Source organism: Alosa sapidissima, chromosome 8, assembly GCF_018492685.1.
Source record: "Alosa sapidissima isolate fAloSap1 chromosome 8, fAloSap1.pri, whole genome shotgun sequence".
NCBI lineage: Eukaryota > Metazoa > Chordata > Actinopteri > Clupeiformes > Clupeidae > Alosa > Alosa sapidissima.
In genome coordinates, this window is record NC_055964.1 from 20,840,929 (window position 1) to 20,868,913 (window position 27,985).

General features: G+C 46.1%; 1 protein-coding gene and 1 long non-coding RNA gene across 4 annotated transcripts in view; one reads left to right on the forward strand and one right to left on the reverse strand.

Moving 5' to 3' along the window:
• grid2 (glutamate receptor, ionotropic, delta 2) overlaps window positions 1-27,985 on the reverse strand; it is a 324,417-nt gene that overhangs the window by 133,687 nt on the left and 162,745 nt on the right. For all 3 annotated transcript variants that reach the window (XR_006033507.1, XM_042100271.1, XM_042100272.1), the window contains exons 3-4: window positions 12,720-13,007; window positions 4,041-4,246 (exon numbers count right to left, since the gene is read on the reverse strand). Coding sequence is in view for 2 of the 3 variants with exons in the window: in XM_042100271.1 (XP_041956205.1) it covers window positions 4,041-4,246; window positions 12,720-13,007 (494 nt within the window). In the remaining variant the exon portion in view is untranslated. The remainder of the gene's footprint in view (window positions 1-4,040; window positions 4,247-12,719; window positions 13,008-27,985) is intronic.
• Window positions 22,765-27,985, forward strand: part of LOC121715026 — a 21,140-nt gene continuing 15,919 nt past the window's right edge. Inside the window, exon 1 of the long non-coding RNA XR_006033510.1 lies at window positions 22,765-22,850. This is a non-coding gene — a long non-coding RNA (uncharacterized LOC121715026). The remainder of the gene's footprint in view (window positions 22,851-27,985) is intronic.

The following is a 27,985-nucleotide window of genomic DNA, read 5'->3' on the forward strand; positions in this document are numbered from 1 at the left end:
CTATGTTTCTACCACATTGTCTTACAACCTATTGGCATGAAGCAACATTAAATCAATATTTGCCAGGGGTATGAATACTTTTTATTCTTAACTATACATAAAGCCTATATACTGTATATATTATACACATGTGCTATATGTAGCCTATATGTTAACATATGCATATGTGTGTGTCTAAATGTGTCTTGTCCTACTTTTAAGCATGTATGCTATGTTTGAATATCATGCCAACACTTCTGCCAGTCTGTCAGCTGGCTTGTGACGGACATCTGTCAATGTTGTGGCTGCAGGCGCGTTTGACACGATGAGAGGATTCCTACGCCTGTATATGGCCACAAGGAAATGCTGTTGGTGTTCTGCTCCACTTCACAAGTTCCAGCACCTTCTCTCACAGCACCGCCGCGCTGACCTCACACTGTCTGCTGACCCCGGCCCTCCGTTTCACACTCTCCGCAGACTTCCCTCACACGCTAGCACAGCCTCCCTCTGTGCTGCCGCACACCCATGCTGATTCTCTCTCTATTCCTCTCTCTTTCATTTTTTTGACCTCTCTGAACCTCTCTAAGTCTGTTTCTATTTCATTCCTTCTTCTTTCCTTCCTTGCTTTCTCTCCCATCTGTCTTCCTATCTCCCTCTCTACCTCTCTCTGTTTCACTGCCTATCTTTCTTTCTCTGTGTGTCTCGGTTCTCTAGTTCTCTCATCACGTCACTCTTTCAAATCAATCAATCTCCTCTCTCTTTCTCTCATACTCCTGTCTCTAAGTCACTTTCTCTCTCTCTTTATCTTTCTCTCTCAATCCCACTCTCAATTTCTCTCTCTCTTTCTTTCTAAACTCTCATCCGGCTCTGGAGATTTTCTGGGCTTCATCTGTCCACACTCTGAACATCTAAATGCATTACAGAGTACGGTTGATTTGTAGAACGTGTTCTTAACATAAAAAGCCTGCAAATGAGAAAAATTGGCAAGGCACTGTCTAAATCTGTATACATGAGATACTGGATTTGCCACTGCCAGCAACTTACCTTCAGAATGAGAAGGTTTAGTAAACACTGAACGCTTGACGAGCGCCTCAGACAGCTGCATGAGCAACGGGCAAAAAATAACCTCAGAATTCACACATCTCAGTATAAACAACCCATTACCAGTGCATCCAATCCAAACTCCAGCTAACATGTGTCTAAGCTCCAAAATGGTGTTTGCCAGTGTTTTATATTGCTCCATAAGCTATATAAAAGTATGATTTCATAAAATACCTTTGACTACAGTATAAGCTTCACAGCTAGACTTTTTAGCAGGCCTCGCTTGTGCTTTCCAAGTACTGTAAATATGATTTTTATCATAACAATAAAACTACAAAATACCCCGTAAAATGTTTAAGCTTATCAATGCTATTAAAACCAAACCATTTATCCATGAACAAACAGACAAGACTTTTTAGGGAGAAACTTTTGGGCGCAAGCATGCATTTTCCTCAAATTACTATGCAGTGTGGCATCAGTGGAGTGATGAATATCTGTCAAGGCAACAAATAATTAACTCGGGAAAGACACAGCATTTACTCACCACTGGCATGCGTTGGGACTTAAAAACACACAAAAAAAAACAAACACAAAAAAGCTACATTCACAAGTAGCAGGGTGCATTTTAGGCTCTGAAAGAAAATAGCTAAAACTGCACCACAAAATATATCTCTGTTTTGACAAATTCCTTCTCAAAGGGTAAGAATCCTGCTTATTTATTCCAAAGCATTAAATATCTGTGACAAAATGGTGATGGACCACAACCAATAAACTGAAAAAGACTGAGATAATATAACAAATACCTAAACATTCTCTCCATACCGTTTTAGAACACATTAATAGCAAACACTAATGCCTACTACAAAAGGATTAGAAATGGCAGCTGGTGGTTCACCGAACATAACCTGCTTGAGTGTGATGAGGTGAACAGCCTGATCCACTACCTATACTCACTCTCCAGCACGCATCCGCATGATAACCAGAAGGCAAATGAGTGGATTAAATAACCCAGATAATCGAATAAGCTGCTTTTTTATGCATTTATGCTCCGTGCACACGCCACATCCTGAAGTGTTTGCCGGGTTTGACACGTCCCGCTAGAAGAATGCACATTTACCGTCTTGTAGAGCTGACAGATGTTTAATGACCCTTCTCGCCGTGTGTGGGAGTGAAGACTCAAACGAGTCTAGGAAAAAAAAAAAACAGAAGAAGAAACTAGCCCAGAAAACAACTCTCTCTCTCTCTCACACACACACATACTCGTTTACCCTCATATTAGTGAAAGGTATTGTGCAATCTGTATTCTTCAAACGCACGCATAAGCATGGAGGTTAACATCAGGCAATTTGATCCAAAGCCATCCAATTCTGCAGTGCCATTAGGGACAAACTGCTGACTAGTTCATGAATAAACAATGCTCTTCTCCGAGAGCATTTGCATTTATCAAACCCACCGGCATCGCACTGTGGCTAAACAATTAGAAAGTGTGGCACGTCTCTGAGATATCTCAGTCTGGAGGCTGCTCGGACAGCACCCGAGATTATGGCAGTGGAAGAGAAGAACAAGAGCCAAGGTCACCACCCTGACACTACCCAGCAGTGACACTCCTCTCAGCCAACATCAGTCGCCTTTGATGGACTGCTCCCATTTTGAGCCAGGCTAAAATTGGATTTTGATTGCCCTTTTTCTGAAGATATCTTTAATTAAAAGAAAATGAGAATTCCTCACGAGATTAAGCAATATTCCTTGGTATAATTCCAAGAGGTTGCTATCAATTACATTTTTGAAATAGAGTCTTAAAGCTCCTCCCCTTCGATGTGTCAATTATGACACATGATAGGATAAAATAGTGATGCGGACCTCAGAGGGATAGAAAATAACATATTGCAACGTCAGTTGTTTATGTAGAAGGTCAAGATGCTTTGGGGAGTGCCATGTGCCTCGTTATCCAGCCAAAATGCAACATATACAGTAAACACACACACACACACACACACACACACACACACACACACACACACACACACAATATAATTTACCACATACTTACACAGGCGATTCAGACTTAAGCAACTGTGGGAGCTAATGTTATTGCAGGAAAATAAATCATGGAGCTCAATTACAGCATGCCTCTGTGATGAAGGTGAACACTGAGAGGTGGGCAGGTGTGAGTGACTGGTTTAAATGAATGGATGGTGTGAAAATTGCTCATTAGTATTCACATAGAAATGTGTCTGTCTATGTGTGCATGCGTAAGCGAGTGAAGGAGTGTGTGAGAGACTGTGTGTGTGTGCATGTGTGTACGTGTGTATGTGTGTGTGTGTGTGCGCAATTGGTGGGGTAGAGGGGGTGGAGGGTCCAGTAAATCTATGATGAACCTTGGCAGAGGTAAGAGCGTTGCACAGCAGCATGTCCCAGTGAGTGCATCAGTGTGTGTGTGTGTGTGTGTGTGTGTGTGTGTGTGTGTGTGTGTGTGTGTGTGTGTGTGTGTGTGTGCGTGTGTGTTCATCTATATATTTAGTAACGTCTGTCATGATAGCCTTGCAAGAGGTGAGTGCAAAGAACACAACTTGGCAAGTTATACACCTGTGTGTGTTTGCTCGGGTGCCTCGGTTCACTGTTTTGTATGTGTGTGTGTGTGTGTGTGTGTGTGTGTGTGTGTGTGTGCATGTTTCTGTATGATGTGTATACAAAATCCTTGCCATAAACATCATCCCATGTCACCATAAACCACTGTCTCTCTCTGTGTGTGTGTGTGTGTGTGTGTGTGTGTGTGTGTGTGTGTGTGTGTGTGTGTGTGTGTGTGTGTGTGTGTGTGTGTATCTGTGTGTGTATCTGTGTCTGTGTGTGAACACATGTCCTATGTGTAACATGTATGCTGCAAGTCTGGTATGTGTTCATTCTTGGCAGCAGTGGACTCACTAACACTACTTGGCAAACCACATTCCTGCCTGTGGGTACGTGTGTGTGTGTGTGGCGTGTGTGTGTGTGTGTGTGTGTGGCGTGCCCTGCCTCCGTACCTCGGTGATGAAGGCCTTGGCGGTGGCGGGGCTCATGAAGAGCACGGCGCGGCGCAGCGTGTCCCGGTAGCGGTGCAGCTCCTCCATGCGCATGGTGCGGAACATGCTGGTGATCATCATGTTGATGTTGGCCTCCACCTTCTGCAGAGACACGTCCATGCCCTGCTGCGACGACTGGTCCAGGAAGTCCTCGATCCCGCGGATATCTGAACACACACACACACACACACACACACACAGACAGACACACACACACACACACACACACACATGAAAACAGCACAATTAGAAAGCCTTTCATCTTTCATCAAGCTAACGGCCACCTTCTAATGTACTGATGAGATGATGATTTCTGTGCACAACCACAGCCAATCAACTCAGTGTCACCTGGCTAACTGAAACATAAACATAAACCCCACACTTAAAATAGTATGAGCTATAAACAAGCTTAACGACCCACTCTCCCAGCCATCAATTAAGTCCACAGTGTCCAGGGGTGATGAAGTTCATGTCGTTAATAGTCATCCAACTGGGGGGATTGTGTGTGTGTGTGTGTGTGTGTGTGTGTGTGTGTGTGTGTGTGTGTGAGGGGGGGGGGGGGGGGGGGTGGTGTTAGTGGCTAGATAGTGCCATGACGACACATTAGTATTTCTCCACTGCCGCGAAGCTGAGTGAGAGTGGGTGTAGTACATTTGTCACCACCGGTGTCGGTGCGGTGTGGCGGGGCGCCATCCTGGAACGTAGGTAAATAAAACATGAATCACTGGCAGGGAGCGAGGAACCGGGCGTGAGGAACAGAGAGCGAGCTTCACTCGGCGCTTCTGCACTCCGCAGCCTCTCCCCTGAGCCACTATGGCTGTTCTGACATCAAACCCCGTCTGCAAACGGAGCGGGTGTAGGGTGGAAGGGAAGCTCAGAGTCCCTAGCACCACAGACACATTCACACACGCATACGCACATGCATACACACACGCCGCATACAGACACACACACACACACACACACACACACACACACACACACACAGACAGACGAGGCTCGGGTGGCATTAAGCCACCGTGGGAGTCTTTGTGCGTGTGGATGTGTGGGTGGAGGGTTGAAGACAGCGAGAGAGAGTGAAAGAGAGGGAGAGGGGGCGAGAGAAAGAGAGAGAGAGAGGGAGGGAGAGAGAGACTAGAGTAATATATATATATATAGAGTGATATATATTTTTTCTACTCGTTTCATTCCCCACTAGGATTAATTAGATGGGTCAGTGCCCCTAGCAACCCTCACTGAGGAGCTGCCAGTGGAGCTGTGCTGAGCAGGGAGGAGAGGAGAGGAGAGGAGAGGACAAGAGAGAGGAGAGGAGAGGAGAGGAGAGGAGAGGACAAGAGAGAGGAGAGGAGAGGAGAGGAGAATAGAGGAGAGAGGAGAGGACAAGAGAGGAGAGGAGAGGACAAGAGAGAAGAGAGGAGAGGACAAGAGAGAGGAGAGAGGAGAGCAGGGAGAGGAAAGGAGAGGATAAGAGAGAGGAGAGGAAAGAGGATAGGGCAAGAGAGAGGAGAGGAGAGCAGGGAAAGGAGAGTGTCATAGTGGGGGGCGGACAGGGGGAGGAATGGGTGGCGGCTCTATACTCTATAGTGTACTGTATGGTGTGTACAGACTGATAGAGAGCATATTTCTGTGTGTGTGTTGTGTGTGTGTGTGTGTGTTGTGTGTGTGTGTGTGTGTGTGTGTGTGTGTGTGTGTGTGTGCGCGGCGGTGGGGAGATCAGTCTTATGTATCATTGTCTACGGCACAGCCATCATCACCTCCATCTGCCCTGCGGCTCCCATGATGAGGACCCACGGGGAGGCGCTGCTGTAGAGGGGTCTTATGGCAGCCTCACCTCCCTCCCTCCCCTGTACAGAGAGCCCGTCCCCAGGCAGACGCCAGCTTGCCTGCTTTTTACTGCCCTGCGCCCCAGCCAGAATACCCTGATGGCCCCACTCGACGGATGTTTACTAGTGGGGCGGTGGGAAGGGCAGCAGGGGGGTGTTGACGGGGCACGAGAGTGGGGTAAAATAAAAACGGTGAGAGAGGGAGCCAGCAGCCTGAACGCCTGCTCTTCATCATGGAAGCGGTTACAGCCCTATAAAGGCCTGACACTAATGCTCCTGGTGATCAGGTCGGCAACAACCCCCACCCACCCACCCCCTCCCAAGCCTAATACCCCCACCCCCACCCTTCATCCCCTTGCTGGTGTTGAGTAATCACTGGGCACTGAACGCATAATAGATGGGTGTGGGAGTGTGACCTGAGGATGAGTGTGACCTGACACACACACACACACACACACACACACACACACACACACACACACACACACACACACACACACACACACACACACAAACACAAACACAAAGACACAGATACAGATAGACACACAAAGACACAGACACAGACACACACACACACACAAACAAAATACGAGCACACTGGTGCCAACAAACAAATGGGGCCCTTTTTAGCCCTGCTGGAGTGCGCACACATGTGATTATAATCAGCATTAGCATCTTCATCATTAGCATCAGCATGGCTCCCCTCTGCAGTACCCCCCACCCCCACCCCCACCCCTCCAGCTGCGAGTCGCGTTGAGAGGGGGTGCTTCCTGTCGCATTCAGTGCCATTAAGGCTCTGACGCCTGGTGTGTGTGCACATGCAACAGTTCCCCCCGTAAGTGCTAACTGCGTTAATTGTGTTAAAACACATTGTTCCGATAGAGAAGTGCTCATTTCAAATGTAATTGAATTGAAAACAGCAGACTAGGGGAGAGAACGAAAGAGAGAGTAGGAGAGGGAAAAAAATCAAAAGAATCCCAACAGGTGATATCATGGCAGTCCTTCTCCAAACAGGGTGGAGAGGCATCAAATCAGGGCGGGTGGAGGGGCATCAAAGCCACCGACCCATACGGTGTTCTCGGGGAACTGGTGAGGTGCTTGTCAGATGACTGTGGTGATTAATTTCAGCACAGAGACAAGGAGGAGTGGGGACACATTTGTAGGGAGTTTTCCTCGTCTTATTATTATTGCAAAACTGTCACCTGACTGCTGACAGCATCTGGGAGAGGAGAAGCCGAGTGCTACATCTCAACACGAGTTGTCTTCGCCCCCTGAGAGAAATGCCGAAATACTCCGCTAAATTGACTTAGCACGACACTGACAGCGATGCTGGAGCGGCCACTCTGCAATGCGGTGGAGCGTAGACAGAGTGTACAAAACGCCACGCCTCAACGTTTAACGATGTTCCTTGCGCGCGTGAGACCATAGTCCTGTGCTATGGCTTAACCAATTTGAAACATTAGAGGAACTGGGAAAGTACGAAAAAAATGTGTGTGTCTTTAAAAGAGAGAGAGAGAGAGAGAGAGAGAGAGAGAGAGAGAGAGAGAGAGAGAGAGAGAGAGAGTGGAGAGTGTGTGTGTAAAGAGAGGAGTGCAGTTTGCTATGTGGCTCCTGCCATACCCTGAGTGACAGTGATGGCTCTTCTGTGGCTAATTTCTTTACTATGCTTCACAGCATATCTCTGCAAAGGACATAAAGAAACTCACACACAAAGACACACACACACACACACACACACACACACACTTGTGCACAGACCAAAGACACATATGTGCACAGTGAGCGCCACACACACACACACACACACACACACACACGCACACACACATATATGCCATTCATTAAATCGGTCTGGGTGCCTACATGAGAGCGAAAGACAGAAAGAGAGAATGAATGAGGGGAATAGAAAGTGACAGAGGGAGAACCTTGAACAGATCTAAAGAACCTGTTCTAAAGAAGTCGCCCACCTCAACTGAGAATGCAGACTTCTGTAGGGGAAGCCATTCTCTTCTTCTCTTCTCTTCTCTTATCTCTCCCAGGCTTTGGAGATTCAGTGGATGCTGCTATGATAGTTCAGGGCCACATACACGTAAGTGCTTAAGCTGGACTGTGACATGAGCAGCAGGAGCAGGCAGACGCAGGCGGATCCAGAGAGACAGCCCTCAAAGTGCCCCCACTGCACAGCGGGTGAAAACAGACGACCACATCTGATCTTTTCTGCGCTTCTCAGGTTTAATGTGAACCGACTAGCATTACTTGGACAGAGCAACCTTAGACTGCATAGAGAGAGAAGGTCTTTCTGTCTTAAAGTGCTGTGCATATCAAGCATGATTCCTTTTGCAAAACTGTCATCTGTTCTCTTTTAAAAGCTTCTGTCAGTCAATGCTATATTTGCCATGTGCTGATTGCAGAGGACCTTATATATTATAATAATCATTTAATAATCATTTTAGTGGAAATTCCTCCAACATTGATAATGCTAGTTGCATTTACTGTACACAACAGAATGTTTTCGGCCATGGCTTACCAACAAGTGAAATTGTCAACACGAGACAATAAAAGAAGAAATTAATTGGTGACTGCAAAGCACATCAGCCAACTAAGCAATGAGAGGGAGCTAATTTAACAGCAATTACTCAAGCATAATAAATAGAACAATATAACACTACACTACACAGTAATGTTTTAAAATAATGGCCAATATTTTTTTCTGTGTGGAAAGAATTCATCTCACATCCATTTTACTTTCATTTAGTTATTCCATTAAAATACACATTCTCGCAAGGTGTTTGGAAGAGCCTACGGTTTTAGAAAGAGAACTAGGACTAAAGAGAGAGGAAAAGTTCAGAAAAGAGGGGGGGTAGATGGGTGTTTTGCAATTAATCCTCAACAAGCTGAAAGCAAACGGACTGCGCTGTTTCAGAAGATTCTGTGAAAGCATGTCTGAAACGCCTCCCCTGCTGATGGCCTGCATGTGCAAGGTCTCACAGAACTACTATTTTCCCCAGAAACGTGTATTTGGTGTGGCAGAGGTTATTCAGCACCTTTGGTATTGCTGAGTCTTGCGCTGCTGTAGCAGCCTTTGAGAATACAGTGCTGACCCTATTCAGAACCACGGACAGCTCCATTCGGATTCAGTGTGTCCAACACTGTGGGCTATGTGCATCGGTGAACATGTGTGTCTGTCCGTTTTTGTTGAGTGAGGAACTGAGGGTCAGTGTGTGTGTGAGGGAGGGTGTGTGTGTGAGGGTGTGTGTGTGTGTGTGTGTGTGTGTGTGTGTGTGTGAAAGAAGAGAGAGTGAAAGAAAGTCCTAGCTTCCAGACAGAGCCATTTTCTTTGGCCATTATCATTTCTAAGCACAGTGAAATGACTGCACCCCCACACGTCCCCTCTCTTTTTCTCTCTTTCTCTCTATCTCCCACTCTCTCTGGGCCCTGACTCTCTCACTGACAAGTTGAATGCCGCTGAGGCTGTATTTTCATGAGTGGACTTCCAAGGAAACCCATGACTGCAGGTAAGAGGAGAGAAGCTCCACCCCACCCTCCTCCTCTCCCTCTTCTCCTCCTGCTGTCTGTGTGCCAGAGCCACATTCCAGAGGGCTTGCAGCCACCACACACTCCACACACTCCCCATCCAACACACACTCCCCACCCACCACACGCTCCCCAACCCTCACACACTCCCCAACCCTCACACACTCCCCATCCAACACACATTTACTAACTAACACACACTCCCCAACCAACACACACTCCCCATCCAACACACACTCCCCAACCAAGACACACTCCCCAACCAACACAAACTCCCCATCCACCACACACTCCCCAATTCTCACACACTCCCCAACCACCACACACTCCCCAACCAACACACACTCCCCAACCAACACACACTCCCCATCCAACACACTCCCCATCCAACACACTCCCCATCCACCACACACTCCCCATCCAACACACATTTACAAACTAACACACACTCCCCAACTACCACACACTCCCCATCCAACACACACTCCCCAACCACCACACATTTACTAACCACCACACACTCCCCATCCTCACACACTCCCCATCCAACACACACTCTCTAACCCTTACACACCCCCAACCCTTACACATCCCCACATGCCGCTGAGGCTGTATTTTCATGAGTGGACTTTCAACGAAACGAGTGATCAGTTAATCAATCAGTAAGACTGGCCCTTGTAATAATTGTCATACACCACCACCATACACTCCCCATCCAACACACACTCCCCAACCCCCACACACTCAGAATGACTAGCGATCAGTGGCACAGCAGTAGCATTTCCATGAGATTTCCCTGGAGGAGGTGCAACATCAGCATTATGGGAAGGATGCAGTACGCCACTGGGAGTGCTGTCAAATTAGGTGCACTTCTCAGTTAGCAGTTAATATGCTTGATTTAAATATTACATATAAATAGTTAGACTGGTAATGGTCTTGTATCCAGAGGGCTGAAAACAAAATGTTCCTGCACCACTGAACCGGTGGATAAATAAATACACAAATAAATAAATAAACAAATGAATAAATAAATAAATAATCTGAATGTGCTCTGTGGAATAGACGGGGGGTGGGGGTGGGGGGGATGGGGGGGTATCCATGAGTTCTATCATCTGACATGACTACGGCAATAAGGGGAGAGAGTTGCTTGTGAAAGACCTGTGGTACTGTTAAGACCCCAGAGATCTATCTTCTGAATCAGTGGTCTGGCAGAGCTTAAGGCAAGGCATCAGGGATAGAGAAGACAGAGAAGGCCCTCTCTCACTGTCTATCAGTCTATCTTTCTCTCACTCTCTCTTTCACTCACTCCATCTCTTTCTCCTCCATCTCTTTCTCCTACATCTGCCTTGTTGGGTCTGTCCTTCTCTCTCTCTCCCTCTTCATCTGCCTCGTGCCCTCAGTCTGCCTGTCTGTCTGTCTATGTATCCCACTCTCTCAGGAGCTTCATTAATGTCACACTGCAGCAGCAGCTGTCACACACACACACACACACCTCTTTGGGGACACATGCTTACTTATCCTGCCGCCCTTCTGCTCTTAACCTGCAGCAGTGAGCCATGGTCTCCACAGGGACTGCTGAAAGGATATCTTCCTTCCCCTCACACACTTGCACACACACACACACACAGCACCACAACACAGTCTATTTGTCTGACTGTGACATTCTGCACACAAATAAACACACACCACCCACCCACCCCACCTCAGTTCTTTTGGTCTGCCTATACATTTCATGTGTTTCATTCTCAAACACCTCTCTCTCTCTCTCTCTCTCTCTCATGGCTGCTGCTCACAAACACACTCCCTCTGACTCATTATTTCTGCCTCTCGTTTCCTCCCTGCCTTTTTGTTCATGTCTCTGCCCCTTTCACACATATGTTCTCTCACACACATTCACAAATACACACACATTCTCTCTCTCTTTCTCTCTCTCAATTCAATTCAATTCAATTGAGCTTTATTGGCATGACAAAAAATACAATTTGTATTGCCAAAGCATACATGTACGTAGTAGTGTATAAAGACATAAAACAAACCATCATGTGTCAGTGTGTGTGTGTGTATGTGACAGTGTGGATGGGAATGCAAGTAAGTGTGCGTGTGTGTGTGTGTGTGTATTTGACTTTTTGTGTGCTTCACTGATGAAGTGTTTATGGCAAGCATCTATATATCTTACGACTCTATATATCTGCGACTGCGCTCTTTTGTTCCTTTTGAAGGTCTGTATGCATTTCTCTGAATTTCTCTTATCTCTTTCCATTTGCAGCATTCAGCCAAAAAGTGAAGCTCTGTTTCTATGGCACCTTGGTTGCAGTTGGTGCACAGCCTGTCTTCTCTGGGCAGCCAGGTTTGCCTGTGTCTGCCCTTCTCAGTAGCCAGACTGTGATAGTGTGAGTGTGACTGTGATTCTCTCTCTCTCTCACACACACACACACACACACATACTGTACACACACACCCATATTCTCTCTCTCTCACACACACACACACACACACACACACACACACACACACACACACACACACACACACACACACATACATTCTCTCCCTCTCTCTCTCTCTCACACACACACACACACATACACACATACTGTACACACACACCCATATTCTCTGTCTCTCTCTCTCTCTCTCTCTCAGTGACTTCCTGAAGACCTCACAGAGTCTCTTCCCCTCTTCCCCTCCTGCCCTCCTGCCCCGCACAAAACCACTTGCCCCAAACCTCTCCCCACCCTCCTACCCAAAACCACTGCCCACAAACCTCTCCTACAGCCCCATACCAAAGCATTGCCCACAAACCTCCCCTTCTTTCCCCAAACCACTAGCCTGGAAGCCTGCCCAAATGTATCCCACCCACAAAACTTGAGGGCATTAAATTCAGTGGATAAGGAGCTGGGCTAGCATGCAGTAGCCAAAAAAAGTTGTGGGTTTGATTCCTGGCTGCCACTGTCGTGCCCTTGAGCAAGGCATTTTACCCTAAGTTGCTCCGGGAGACTGGCCCTTGTAATAATTGACATATGTAGGTCTTTGGATAAAAGCGTCAGCCAAAATGAATAAATAAGCTCAAATGAGATGTGTTGGGGCCAATCAAATTGATTGGGTAGGCTTTATACAATGATGGACAGATACCCCCAAATGTTTTCCTCCCAAAACCAAACCACTGGCCCAAAACCTCCCCCTTCCACCCAACTCTTGCTCCACTGCCTCCTCGTCCTCCCCCATCCCACCCCCTCGTGTTCCCAGACCACCACCACCACCTCCTCCCCCTGTGTCTTACCAAACTGCTGGTCGTAGAAGATGATAAACTTCTGCCAGGTGTACTCGGTGACCACACGCAGAATGACGTCGTTCAGGTAGACGGGCGGCCGCACGAACAGCGTGTAGTCGTCGGCGTTGGGCGCACGGCTGGTGGGCGGGCAGCTGGAGCGTGGCGTGCCAGCTGACGCCCGCTGGATGAACAGGTGCGGGATGTGCATGGCGTCGGCCAGCGACTGCAGCGAGCCTGCCGACATGCAGCCGATGGAGCTGACCAGGGCCAGGATGCCCCGGTTCATCAGCTCACAGGCTGGACAGAGAAAGAGGGAGAGAGAGAGAGAGAGAGAAAGATGTTTAACACTCCTTTATTAAATCTTTATTTGATCTCAATCAGTATTACTTCAACCGAAACTGACTTCTCTTCAAACTGAAACATCGAGACTGTCCGTACTCCAGAAAGAGAGAGGGATGTAGAAAAGGAGAGGGAGGGAGGGACGAAGAGAGTGATAGAGAAAGATTGTGAAGGGGGAGAGAGAGATAGGATAAGGACAGAGAAGTAAAGACAGGGCTGAGAGGAGACACAGCAAGATGGAATGAGAGAGGGCAGAGACAGAGAGACAAAGACGGAGTGATGGATGCAGAGAGACAGTCCAGAGAAAAGAGAGATGAAGAGAAGAAAGGAGAGAGGGCAAGAGAGGACAAGAAAGGTTAAGTAAGTCCCCAGTACAACTCATTCTAGAAACAAGACACTGATTTAACAGCACTGTGAGCACCAGATTAATTTCGTCCCATTCTAAAGTAGAGTGGAGGCCCAGTAGCCAAAGCAAGGGATGATCAATGCCCTTTCTCATCTGTTTAATTACAACTTTGGAACCAAGTGCAAATATGATTATTTCTCCTCCATTTGGTGTTCATCCAAAATTCAGTAGTTTTAAAATGAAGCCCTGCCATGCAGACTGCCACACTGTCTCAAGCCAAAAGGGATTTGTTCGGTACTGACAACATGGCCTTTCATGAACCCATATGCCAACACACACAACAGAACACATCAAATCTCAGTCAAAGCACAACATGGAGAGTTTCTGTCTCAGTAAAACGGTTTGCAAGCAGAGGCAAGCAACAAAAAAGCCAAGCTAAAAATGTAACATACATTTTCCTACATCTCTTATGTTTGCTTGGAGTTTCAAAACACAGCCCCAAGATCCGTGAGCAATGTTAATTCTTAGACAACTAGATGTACCGCATAGCGGTACAACATATGACCACCGCTCAGTCCTGTACATCCGTTCCGCGAAAATAAATCACACTTCAATTTGTCTCCATATTTTACTCCATCCCCCACTCTTGAAACTTTTGTGTATGCTTGTTTGGCATGCCTGAGTGTGTGTGTGCGGCTGCACAGAAAGTAGCCTACTGGTGTTGAAAAGGTGAATAGATTGTAGAATAGCCAAAGAATATGTAGCATTGTTATAAAACCTTTAAAATCTCTAAACAATCACAAGTAGGGCAGTTCATCACAGTTCATCCATTGCAACTGGATTGATGAAAGGTCACTTACACCTGTAGGCTACACTGTATTTGGGAAAAGCAAAAGGTATCAGCATAATGTTATTTTTTTTTTTTTTTTTTATGTATTTTTAAACAAAAACATCTGTCAGTTCCATGCCGTTTTCAACAGCTATCAAAAACAAAGGTCATTTTTGGATGGATGGATTTTTTTGTGAATGTTTCTTCTTCTACATACGATTTTAGTCATCTTTAGTTCATGTAATACTTTATTGTCAATGCACAAATTAAGTAACAGTAGTCTGAGTTATTGTTAATGCAAAAATTAAGTAACAGTAGCCTAGTCTGAAACGAAATGATGTTTTACATCTAACCAGTGGTGCAAATAACTGACATGTCCAAATGGGCCTTGATGAAATGCGTCGCTAGACTGTTCATACACATTTTAACGGGCCAAAGTTGAAGAGCTTTTGTCCGTTATTGTTCGTGCAAATATAGGCTGATTCATGTTCCCTTGCATTGTGTAACTGAGGTCCATGGCTAGTCTGGCTTTCATCAGGCCAAGCTCAATCTTTTAAGAAATCAAAAAATAAATAGCGGGCAGATCAGGCTGGGTGAACCCAGCCTAGTCCATAGGCACCCGATATTGTTTAATTTTCCGATTGAGATATACACGCTCTGGCTATTCTAAATGCAAAAATGCATCAGGGAGTTATGACAAAACGGTAACTAACAAACTAGATCCTAATAGAAAGCTGTTAGCTTCCCTAAGCTACAGGTAGGATTATAAGGTAGGCCTATTTACAACATAAATTGTCAATAGGCTATGCTGGCGACACAAATACAATCTCCTTTGGAAACCAATGGCTTACGCCTTACAGTATCAAGCGGACTTAAACTGTCATATCGTGGCGAAAAGTTGTAATAACATTCACGCAGCTCCATGAGTCAAGGAAAGCGCGAATGAAGTAGCCACTTCTAAATGGGACCCACTACACAGTAGCTTAAGGTGTTTTGCTAAAGCAGCCATAATGAAATGAAGGTGTCATTGTTTGGATACTTCACACACACGTGCTTTTTAATTTCACAGACTACAACTACCAAGCTGTAATCAAAGCACATCGATTCCCCTCTCACACCCTGCACGCACTTAAAACAAAATAAACAGGCGTCTCAGTCTCACGCATGTATAGGCAAAACTGTATCAGACCGGTGTAACGTTGGTAAATCTTCCATTGCACAGAATGATTTTGTAGCACGTGCAATAAATGACAGTCGAAAGATACAAACAGTGCTGCTATACATTTGCTTGGTATAACCGCATTTATAGTTTTCTACAAATGCAATAAATCAAATGCCTCCATCACTCAACCAACGCTAATGGTAACATTACCTAGGTCCTTATTGATATTACAAGATTAACGTACCTGCAGTAAAAACCAAGCATGTCCGATAAACATCCTCAGATTTATTTCGGCTTCAAGAAGAAATGGGAATTACACTTCATGTGAACATCGTCCTATCCTTATTAGATGTTCGCTGTGGTAAATTACAGTCCTTGTATGAAGCGTCCATTGTTTTTTCCAACCCACTTTTAACTTCCAACAAAATTACGTCTCACTGCAACGATGCGCCATATAGTGGACAAACGACTACTTCTCGCCAATACTGAAAATGCAGCCATGATGATGATGATGAATATTTATTTTGGCTTTCTTTTATAATCCTACTGAATTTGTAATTATGTATCGGCCGTTCTAATACCGATAGTATGTGGGTGCCTGTGTGTGTGCATGTGTATATGTGTGCACCGCCATTTACAGGCCAATGAGTGTACAGTCACCAAATGTACACATCACCTAATTTTTTTAGACCCCCCCATGGATGAAATTCTACGAAACTTGGCATACCCCCGGAGAATGCCAGGTCAATCATACACATAAAATTTGGTGCAGTTCTGAACATCTTAACTGAAGATAGGGGCGATTAAAGCAGAATAATATTGCATTTTCATTTTTTACCGGGGGGTGGGGGTGCAAATCACAAATGAGTGATTATGAGCCAGGTTGATGTGGGCCCTTGAGACCAACATACCATAAAAGATTCTTCATCCTCAGTGCCACGGTTCAGGTAGTTATTTAGGAAAAACTGTTTTTTTGCGGTTCAGGGGGCCCAGCACGGGGGGGTTGGTGGTGGTCCCCGGGAACGAAATGAAATTTTTCCGTAAAAGTCTAGTGGGGCTACATACCCACCAAATTTCATGTACCCCGGTGGTTCGGTGTCCCGGGTATCAATGACCAAAAATTCAGGGAGTAGATGACGGGAAAAATTCTTGAATTGTGTGCATGTGTGCGTGTACAAATTTATGTTTATGTGTGTGGGTGTGTGTGTGTGTGTGTGTATGTGCGTGCTTGTGTGTTTGCCTGCGTATGTGTGTTTGTGCATGTGCATGCATGCGTACATATGTCTACTGTGTGAGTATGTGTCATACGTATGATTACTGTAAATGTATGTGTGTGCGTGTGTATCTGTTTATGCACATGTGTGCACATGGAATGGGTTAACATGACCCCTGGAGGCAAACATACGGAAAAAATTGGTCATCCTAGGCCCTACAGTTCTCAAGATATTCACAGAGAACTGTGTCTGCCCTACCCTCCTTTCGGGGGGTCCAGTCCAGCGGGGGGGGGGGGGGGGGGCTACAGATCAAAACGAAGAATGACGGTTCCATGCTATCCATGTGGGGGTACATGCCCACCAAGTTTTGTGTACCCCGGTCTTTCAGTGTCCCGGGAATCCTTGTTGGTGTACGTCACTAAATGTACACATAAATTATTTTATTGTAAGGCCCCCCATGAACGAAAGTACACAAAACTTGGCATGCATTCGGAGGGTGTCATAATGATCCTACACTTTTAATTTTGTGCAGTTTTGACCTTGTCAGCCAGAGATATTGTGATGAAAACACCTAATTTTTTGCTTTTTAATTTTTAACTAGGTGGCGCTATACATGAAATAAGTGGTAATGGGATGGGTTGACATGCCCCCTTAAGACCAACATACATAAAAAAGGTGGACCTCCTAGGCCCTACGGTTCTCGAGATATTCACAGAAAACTGTCTCCGGCCACCTACAGGCCAGTTGGTGTATAGTAACATAAATTAATTTATTGTGTGGCCCCCCATGAACGGAATTCCACAAAACTTGGCGTGCATACAGAGGGTGTCATAATGATCCTACACTTCCAATTTCGTGCAGTTTTGACTATGTTAGGTCACAGATACCTTCAATTACAACACCTCATTTTTACTTTTTTGTGTTTAACTAGGTGGCGCTATACATGAAATGAGTGGTTATGGAATAAGTTGACATGGCCCCTTGAGATCAACATACAAAAAAAAAAATGGTCCTCCTAAACCCTACGGTTTTCGAGATATTCACAGAAAACTGTGTCTGCCCTACCCTCCTTTCAGGGGGTCCAGTCCAGCGGGGGGGCTACAGATCAAAACGAAAAACGATGGTTCCATGCTATCCATGTGGGGTTACATGCCCACCACCTGCTTCGCTGCGCGGCGGTCATAAATAGATTTAGCGTTGTTCCCTGATGAAGAAAAGGACCATGTGGGCATATGGTGTTGAAATACCGATACAGTACTGCAGTGCACACTGCACACGATACACAGGCGTTGCATAACACGCGGATAAAAGAGCACGCTGTCAAACACATTCAGTGTGTATTGAGAAGGGAGAGTATGTTTTTCCATACAGCAGAAAGGATGCTGTCTGTCTGCCTACCTGCCTGAATGCTTTCTCCCAGACACGCATCAGATCAGCTCATATGGGTAGGCAGCGATGGGTCATATGGCTTTGAACCGACAGCGCACCTTCCCCGCAGATTAGTGGCGGAATATTAGCAAGCCCGATTAACACCGTGCGTTAAAAAGCGCTGCCGGCGCTGCCACAGCTGTTACCGCGTGTTAGTGTCCTCTCTCTCTCTGTATCAAACGGGATGATGCTAGTTTGAATTAGCACTGACACGCAATACGCGCGCGCACACACACACACACACACACACTCCCCTCTACCACCACACTGTCCCCTGAGTCAGGCTCTTGCCCCGGGACACTCGCTGACGGCAGACACAAACATTCATCTCACTTCTCGCACTCTCTTTCTTGTCACCGCGTGAGGAAGGTGAAACATGGACTCGCCAGCTGAGCTGTGATGCGAAGTAATTTGCCAACTCCGGCAGAAAAACAGAAGTGTCAAGTAAGGGCAGCGCTGGAGGAAGCACCCAACAATGCTGCTGAAATAGCAAAATTGGATAAAAAGATGGAAGAGAAAAAAGAAGAAAAAATGTGCACCTCTCTCCATGAGGAATGTGCCACTGAATGTGGGCCCTGATTCAAAGTCAGTTTTATCTTCAGAAAGACCTAGTCACTCGCACATACACTACAAGTATGTATCAAAATAAAGAACACAAACATACACACTAAACACATACACACTAAAAAAAACAAGTATAATTTCCCTTCTAATTACCCCTAATGATGCCACTTAATATAATTAAACACAGTTTATGCCCTGCATGGTTTACAGTTCTCTACTAACACACAAGACAACAGAGAGAGAGAGAGGGAGAGAGAGTAAAAAATAATCCCATCATTAATGACTCATAATATGAGTCACAGAATTAACTCAAGCACTATTCCAACAACTGTATATGGTTTGGAGCATTTTCCACTAGTCATAGAAAACATGACAAACAAGCCACAGTGGAACTCATTACGCCAACACTAAAGGCAAGAAAGGAGGGACAAAAAGGACCTGTTTCCCCCCACAGCCCATGCTGAAACACAACTCAGTGGCCAACCAAAATGACAAAAGAGTGTGACAAAATAAGCACTGAAGAAAAATAATCAAATGTTTAACTCCCCTTGGGATTCCAGCAATGTTTACTTATTTATGAACATTATTACATTTCCAAATTGGAGGAGCTGATGCAAACAGAGTTAAATGATACCCATTCATCTGCATTCATCCTGCCGTGGCCTACAAACCCCAAGAAACTAAACACGCCCCATGAGTGATATAATATATGCCACACAACACTTTAACTAACTCTCAACCTAATTTATTCCCTTTATTGTCTAAAGATAACATAAATTAAGCGAGGGAATCCGACTCCTTGTAAGTTCACTTCCGTGTCCCTCCCCCGACATGTATTAGCGTGACTACCTTTAAGCATGGCCCTTAATTGATTAAATACAGAAAGTTTTAAGCTGAATAAGCCTAGCTTGGGTTAACAAGATTTCATTCAACATGACAAGCATCCATGGTCCCAGCAATTCAGTCCAGTGTTATGGATTGGGCTCAGCAGTAAATGCATAGCTTTGCTAATCCTTGCTCATTAGGGCACTTTTGTGAATTAGGCGCTCTCATCCTTCACGCACACACACACACACACACACACAAACGTGTGCACACTTACTCACTCACACACACACAGAAGCACATACACACACTCTTTGTTTCACTCTCACTCTAACTCTCTCTCACACACACACACACATGCACATGCACACACAGACACACACACACACACACAAACCACTATGGCGGTGCCTGCATATGCCCCTCATTAATTCATTTGGCCAGCTACAGTATGTGAGCGCTGGCAAGGCATTAAACACTCATTATTAGATTAGACAATGATTACGTGGCCGATATGATCCATGGGCTTTATATGATTACGTTCCATTACCTTGCTACAGTACATCCAAAAGTCCACACCAAAAAAAAAAAAAAATGCCTGAGTCACCACCAACTAATCCCCTGGCGCACTGGCATCAGCGCGGCATGGATGGGAGGTTTGCTCGAGCAAAAGAGGCCCAGCTCCCCTCCATCCTCTGCCGTGCCTCCCATGCCACAGTGTGGGGTGGAGGTGGGCACTGGGCAGGTGGGCGCTAGGCGGCTCTCCTATGGGCATGCCTGAGGCGGGGCTGTCTTGTAAGTCCTTCTGTCTCCAGCAGAAGTTAATGCTGCAGTCACACCTGAGTGGGGCCGAAGTGGCTGGCGAAAAGGCCCATTTACTCCTGACAGGTGAACATGAGAGAGCTCAATAACATGCTCCGATGCAGACAGAGTTCTCAACCCCACATTGTAGCGCACATCCATTCCCTTGTGGGCCCCTTACGCCTGTTTACATGTCTGCTGTATCTATCAGTGTGTGTCTGTGTGTGTGTGTTTGTGTGTGTGTGTGTGTATGTTGGAATATGCATATCTCTGTCTCCGTGTATGTTTGTCCATACACAGGTGAGGGGAAAAAAAAAAAAACACACAATTTGCATGTTTAAATTATTTGATCTGTAATTATCAACATTTGCCCAACGACACAGCGCTTAGAGGGTGTCCTTCTCGGTGCCCGCTCCTATATGGCCACTATGACGGTAAGCAAACAGATCTCTCTCTCTCTCTCTCTCTCTCTCTCTCTCTCGCTCAAAAAAAAAAACAGGGAGGGATTCACAGTCCATTCACACCTGCTTTTGTCAAATCTACTCCATGCACTTTTCAGCAATCGCTTCACTGCCCCAGTGGTTCAGAAAAATGATCTCCAGACCAGCTCTGTGTGTGCATGATCGATTAAGACAGCTTAGTTCTAAAGTACATCAGCAACTCACTGGCAGTGTCTTCAATGACTAGAGCAGCAAAACAAAAATCTGTCTTTCTCTTGATGATACAGCGTGAAGACAATGGACCATTACTTCCAATTTATAAAGCTTGAATTGCATGCCAGCAATGATTGATGTCATGCTAGAATACATAGCAATTATGGACGACTTTCTCATAACATAATGAATAACATACAATACTGACAGGCCCTGTTTTTTCAGTGAAAGACTCAATGCAAAAGTGAGGTATTAATAGACAGCTGTATGGTTGGTACAGCACAGCTGTCATCGCAGACAAGTTGTCACTCTGTTTTTATTCCTCTCTCCCTCCACAAGAAGATGAGACGACTATGCTGATGTTTTCCTTGCTGTTGGCGCTGCCGACTCGGCCGCGCCTTCTTCCAAACGAGCAGCCAGATGGGGGCAGAGGCCACGGAAGTACCAGCGGCATCTTCTTCTTCTTTTTGTCGCCGGGCAAGAGTGCGCTGTCGAAGCACTCACAAGATGCACTTGTGCAAAGTTTGTCGCACATCAAGAGAGTCCCTGGCGGCGGTGAGTCCTAATGTCACGCCGCTGTGACTGGGGGGGGGGCCCTCTGACGAGCAGATTGTCTGGCGGCTGCCAACGAGAGCTGCGGTGCGCTTTTGATTCATCGTAATGAAGACGCACGGCCGCATGGTACCATACCAGATGTTCTGCCTTGTCTTAAAACACACACACACACACACACACACACACACACACACACACACACACACACACACACACACACACACACACACACACATACAAACATGCACCCATTTAAAAAGCCAAAATGCCATCTGGAAGTAGAGACACCTGGTGAAACTCACTTCAGTGCTGTTTTTAAGAGGCCTCGATAAGACTCCTTAACTTAGAATGACACTTAAGATGGAAAATTCCATAACCATCCCTTACTGCCAGCTGGAAACAGATAAAGAAGTGGTGTGTGTGTGTGTGTGTGTGTGTGTGTGTGTGTGTGTGTGTGTGTGTGTGTGTGTGTCTGTCTGTCTGTCTGTGTGTGCGCGCAGGTGTATGTGTGCTGAGGACTGCATACATGTGCTATGTGCTATGTGAGTGTGCATGAGCAAATGCGTTCGTGTGTGAGAGACAGTCTTTACATGTGTGTCCCCATATGTGGTGTTGTATAAAATTATCACTATGGTTTGTAGACATCATGATGAGAGAACGAGTTTGAAACTGTAAAGCATGTATTCATATAACCTCAATCATAATCAAGTAATACACTGAAGTTATTCCTAACCATAATACTTTTATAACATTTTAAATAACAAGTTTAACTAATACTATTAACATACTGAAGCTATTCTACCAGAATTCCCCCTGCGTGCGCTCTGTATCCCTATGTCTCTCTTTGTCGCTTTGTGTCTCACTGTGGATGGGAGAAGCCTGTTTGAAAAAAGCATGCTTGGCCTTGCAGCTGCAGAGATAAAGACGTCATCGGAGGCGGGCTCTACTCAAAAACAGCTAGTATGAAAGAAAATGAGTGAACGATATGTAACCCATGAACGATGTGTGACCTGTGATCACTGTATAACCCCCTGAACTTTGTGTAAACCTCTGAACGTGTGCTATACGGTGAAAAGTTCGTACCCTTGGCAGCAATAGTGCTGACTTGCGAAGATAAGACCGAACAACGATCTTTTCATAACGCCACCTGTGGGTTCGAAGTTGCCAAATGTTGTGTCAGCATCTAAGGAGGGGTATAAATGTTGGTGTTCAACAACTGTTCAGGAGTGCGATCATGTGATCCACTCAGGCTTTTCCCTATGTAGTCATTAAAGGAATTTTTGCACGGAACTCTGCCGGACTTTTGCGCTTTCTTTTTGGGATAAGGTTTTGACTTCAGCACTTATAATGGTGTATTTTTGTTACGTTGTAGGCAAGATGTTTGGACTTAATTTTTGGCCCGAGTCTGAATATCTGCCACGACAGTGTGTGTGTGCATGAGGTGTGTTTCTCTTTCTCCCCATGATGTTACATACTCATGCTCTCTCTCTCTCTCTCTTTCTCTCCTGCGATTCAGCATGCAAAGATTCCCCTCTTAATTGAAGCGGCTCAAATTGAGTCATTCATCACAGTGAATCTCCTGAGCTACGCGGGTGGAATGAACCTGTGTGAGTCATTAGACACACAGACTCCTCCAGAGCATTCCTCCACCTCCACCCTTCCCCTCCACCACCCTGTTCACCCCCTCCCTCTATTCATCTTTCACAGCTCCTGCTCCATCTCTCCCTCCATCCCATCCTCCCCACCTTCCTTCTAGAACATCCCGTCCCCAGGCCAAACCCAGGGCTGCCCTTTTGGCCTGGCCACACAACATGTGGATGACGATAAAGTCCTACTAATGAACCACCAATGTGGCCAGTCTGGAATTAAGCTGATCTTTTTTACTGTCTTTCTCTGTTCAAAACTGATGTTTGGAATACTTTACAAAAATACTAATTATGGATATTTCTTATTTTAGATGATGTACATGTCTTTTTTTGTCATTGTCAGAAGAAATTTGTCTTGCTTTGATTTCACCACCACTCTCAAACCAATGAGCTACATTACAGCAAGCCTATAAAATGAGGCAGGCACCAAAAATAACGAAATATATAAATAAAATCTTGTCTCTCAGAGCAAATGGTTGATTAAAAATGTAAGGAAAAAACCAGGGCAAGCTGTGCAGCTGCATCCTTCTAGGGCATGGCTGGCACACACAGACACACACACACACACACACACACACAACACACACACACAGTCGGAGTGAGGAGCACATAATGCGATGCATTTCACTAAAGCTTTAGTGTATTCCGAGCTCCACAGTTAGCATGCATCACGATGGCTCACGCTGGCCTTATCTCCCATCAGCCTATCAAGGAATACACGCTCAAAGGTAATTCGCTTTGAAAATTCAACTTTGGGGGGGGGGGGGGGGGGGGGGGGTTTGTGAAGGACTCTCTCTTTACATGTGTGCTCTCATGTCGTGACAGTAGACACACGGGTTGCTATAGTAACAAGGGGTCGCGTTTGGTTTTCGAGACCTTCTCATGCGTAATGAGCTGGCTCGGTTTGGGACTGCGCCATCGAGCATGTTGGGTCACATGCCTCGGCGCGACAGTTCAATAGGAAACAAAAGAATGGCCCCTGGGACGGAAAAAAGAAATCGGGGAAAAAGAAAAGGACCTCTCACTTCTCTACGCGAGAGGTTATAAAAATGCAACCTTTTTCGGAAGAGTGATACAAAAGTAGAAAGAGGAGCGTAAATCAGAGGGCTTTGAAGAGGGCTTCAGCTGAAGGCAAAAGTCTCTTTTTTTTTTTATCTGAAAGGGGTTAGGGTTGGGGCTGCTCTTCAAACATCACGTTGGTTCCAGGGGACGTATTTGCACGCTGATTTGAAACATCAGTCAGGGACTGGGGGAAAAGAAAGGCTTGGTCTGGTAATTATGTATGAGAAGTCATCTCTCTCTCTCTCTCACGCACACGCACACACAGACACACGCACACACACACACACACACACTTCAAAAGGCACGATGCAAGTCTCTCCGCTCTCTCAATTTCACCAGTCTTGCAAACCCACCTCCTCTAGTGCTAAATGCCCATGTGGTTTGTGTGTCTGACTCCCCAGGGAACCATCCTTATCATGACGTTATATCACAATGTCATACAACGCCGTGTGAAGCCGCCAGTCACCAGGCCACCCAAACAGCTGATTGCTGACATGGGCTCAGTGTGTGAATGGGGTTTCAGCTTCGGCAGATGGAAGCACTGTTCTGGGGCGAGTATGCATCAAAAACAAACAGCAAAATAAACAAACGGGGGGGGGGGGGGGGGGGGGGTAGTGGGGAGGGGGGGAACAGCACAATGTGCTTGAGTTTGACATATGTCTCAAGCACCAGCCCACAGGCTCTGATGAAATGCTTCACGTTAATAAAACACGTTGACAGACATGCACGTGACACGCCATGGGGATTGAGCGAATGGGGGTGGGGGAGAATGAAAATTGCATGGGTTTGTGTGGGTTTGTTTCTGTGGTGGGCAGGGAGTGAAGGAGTGAGAGAGAGAGAGAGAAAGAGAGATGGTGTGTGTGTGTGTGTGTGTGTGTGTGTGTGTGTGTGTGCGTGCGTGTGTGTGAGTGTACTGTGTGTGTGTGTGTGTGTGTGTGTGTGTGTGTGTGTGTGTGTGTGTGTGTGTGTGTGTGTGTGTGTACGACGTGTGTGTTTCTCTGTGTGTATTGCAGAAAGGAGAGGTTGAGAGAGAGAGAGAGAGAGAGAGATGGTGTGTGTGTGTGTGTGTGTGTGTGTGTGTGTGTGTGTGTGTGTGTGTGTGTGTGTGTGTGCACGTGTGTGTGTGTGTGCGTGTGTGTGTGTGTACTGTGTGTGTGTGTGTGTGTGTGTGTGTGTGTGTGTACGACGCGTGTGTGTTTCTCTGTGTGTATTGCAGAAAGGAGAGGTTGAGAGAGAGAGAGAGAGAGAGAGAGAGAGCGTGCCTGCATCATGGAATCTTACTGACAGATGGCAGAGCCCTCAGAAGAATGAAAGGGTAGACTTGGGACTGATGCTCACATGTAGAATATGCTTCGAGTTGAAAGCAACGACAAAAAGAGCTTTAAGTAACTCGGTCTGAGCTTTTGTTTATTCATATTCAATGAACACATGTTGGAGCAACACGATCACAGAGTAGACTGGGCTGGAGAACATAAAAACACACTAATTTAGCTCGCATCTCTCTCATCTCACTGTATCGCACTGAACGTCTCCCCCTAAATGGAGCCCTTTGATAAATCTGTGTCCACAGTTGATTAATTTTCCATCCGTGGAAGAACAGAGGAAATTATGTTGAATCAAAATAAGTGCTCTGCAAAAAGACACAAGGTCACAAGGTACATTTCAATCCGTGAATTAGTGAAACACACACAGCACACAGTGAACACACAGCATACACACGGCATACACCATCCCAGCCTTGAGCCATTGTCTCTTGGCCTTGGTCACTTCTATGCCTACAGTGTTGAATAGTCCTTATTTCCCGTTCTTTCTCTCTTTCTCTGTCTCTCTCTCTCTCTCACACACACAATCTCTCTGTCCTTTCCTGGTTTTCTCAAAGTGTGAATACAGGTGAATAAGCCGTCACTTGTTGTGCACCTCAGTGACACAGAGAATTCACTCAGCTGATCTGCCACAAAAGAGTGGCCGTGAGCTGCAGTGTGAGAGAGGAATCTGTGTGTGTGTGTGTGTGTGTGTGTGTGTCCATATGTATACCCAGTTTAGACAGATTTTTATCTTAATGTATACCCAATCTTAATGTATACCCAATGTATACTTAATGTATCTTAATGTATACCCAGTTTTATCTTTTAGACAGATAAAACATACTGTACAATTGGTGAATGCTTCTGCCAGGTCATTTATTCAACAAGATGTGACAAGATGGAGTGAGAGAGAGAGAGAGAGCAAGATGGAGTGAGAGAGAGAGAGACTTGACAGCACTTCACTCACCCTGAAGAATGTGGAAAGAAGGAGGAGAGAGAGAGAGAGAGAGAGAGAGAGGAGAGGATGGCCAAAAGGAAGGCCTTCCACTGCTTCCAATCAAAATCCAACAGGGGCCTTTGGTCATGGAGCCAAAATGGCCCTACAGAGGCGCTGTAGCCACCGCCCACCACAGGTGCTACACACACACACACACACACACACACACACACACACACACACACACACACACACACACACACACACACACACACACACACACAACACTTCACTGACAGCACATCTGATAACTTCCATGCCCAGTGCTCCATTGTCCTGGCCCCCGGGTGTCAGCCGAGACACGCTCTCACGTCCATCACCATTGAAAGCATCATTGTCTCAGACTCAGATGATGTACTGGGTGCTTTATGAGTGACTGTGTGTGTGTGTGTGTGTGTGTGTGTGTGTGTGTGTGTGTATGTATGGGGGGTTTCAGAGGGTGGAGCTGCTGTTGCTGTCGCTGCTGCTCCGATACGGAGCAGAGAGTCCCAGATGGAGGAGGCAAGCACTCCAGGGCGAAGAGAAAACTGGGGAGGTTTGTTTTCCTATCCAGAGCAGAAGACGAGAAACATACAGAGAGAGAGAGCGAGGGAGAGAGAGAGAGAGAGAGAGAGAGAAGCAGAAGGGAGGGAGAGAACTGATCTAATTAGCGGTTCGACACTGAGTGTGGAGGAGAGGATCCAGCCGGCAGCAGAACAGGGGGGGATCGGTTGATGGAGAGAGAGCAGGGATCCACGCCCAGCTGTGAGGGGACGGCGCTGAAAACGCCGCCTGGATTCTCATAAAGCACCAGACGATTAACAAAGATGGTGTGTAGTTAAGCTAGCCAAAATGACTGGGGATCAGCATGTATCAGGCAAGGATTTCGAGAAACAACTGAGATATGTGACATACATCTATATATATATATATACTGCAAAACAAAAAAGAAACTCACTGACAATTCAGCAAGGCCAAGATAAAGCAGAGACTACAAACTCAAAAATCAGCTCATGTATCAACTCCAGGATTAACTGCAGGTGCCATGCCAACAGGACCAGTGAGTAAGTCTCTAGCTCAGTGAGAGAGAGAGGGGGGGGGGGGGGGGGGGGCTAGGGACACCGGTAAATGAGCTCAATCTCAAGTCATGGCTCAACAGAGGGCCACACTCATTAATGGGGACAGATAGATGAGAATCCCTTCCTCATTATCACTCCCCTCACTCACTCACTCACTCACTCACTCACTCACTCCAGGAGTATGTGTTTGTATGTGTGTGTATGTGTGTGTCTGTTTGAGTGAGTGTGTGTGTGTGTGTGTGTGTGTGTTTGTCTGTGTTCTGCCTATCTTGCCTAGATGGAGATACACCTCATCTAAGTAGCCACGACTCTAAAGGAACCATGCTTTTTTCCCCCTCAGTTGGGCCTATCGCTTCTAACTTCACAGAATCAGCATTTCTGGTGGACCGGGAGTCCGGATCGATGCGGCAGATTGCTTCGCCCTCTGCCTGCACACAGCGGCGCACCTGGAGGGCCCCGCCGACACTGCTGTGAATACAGTAAAGACACATT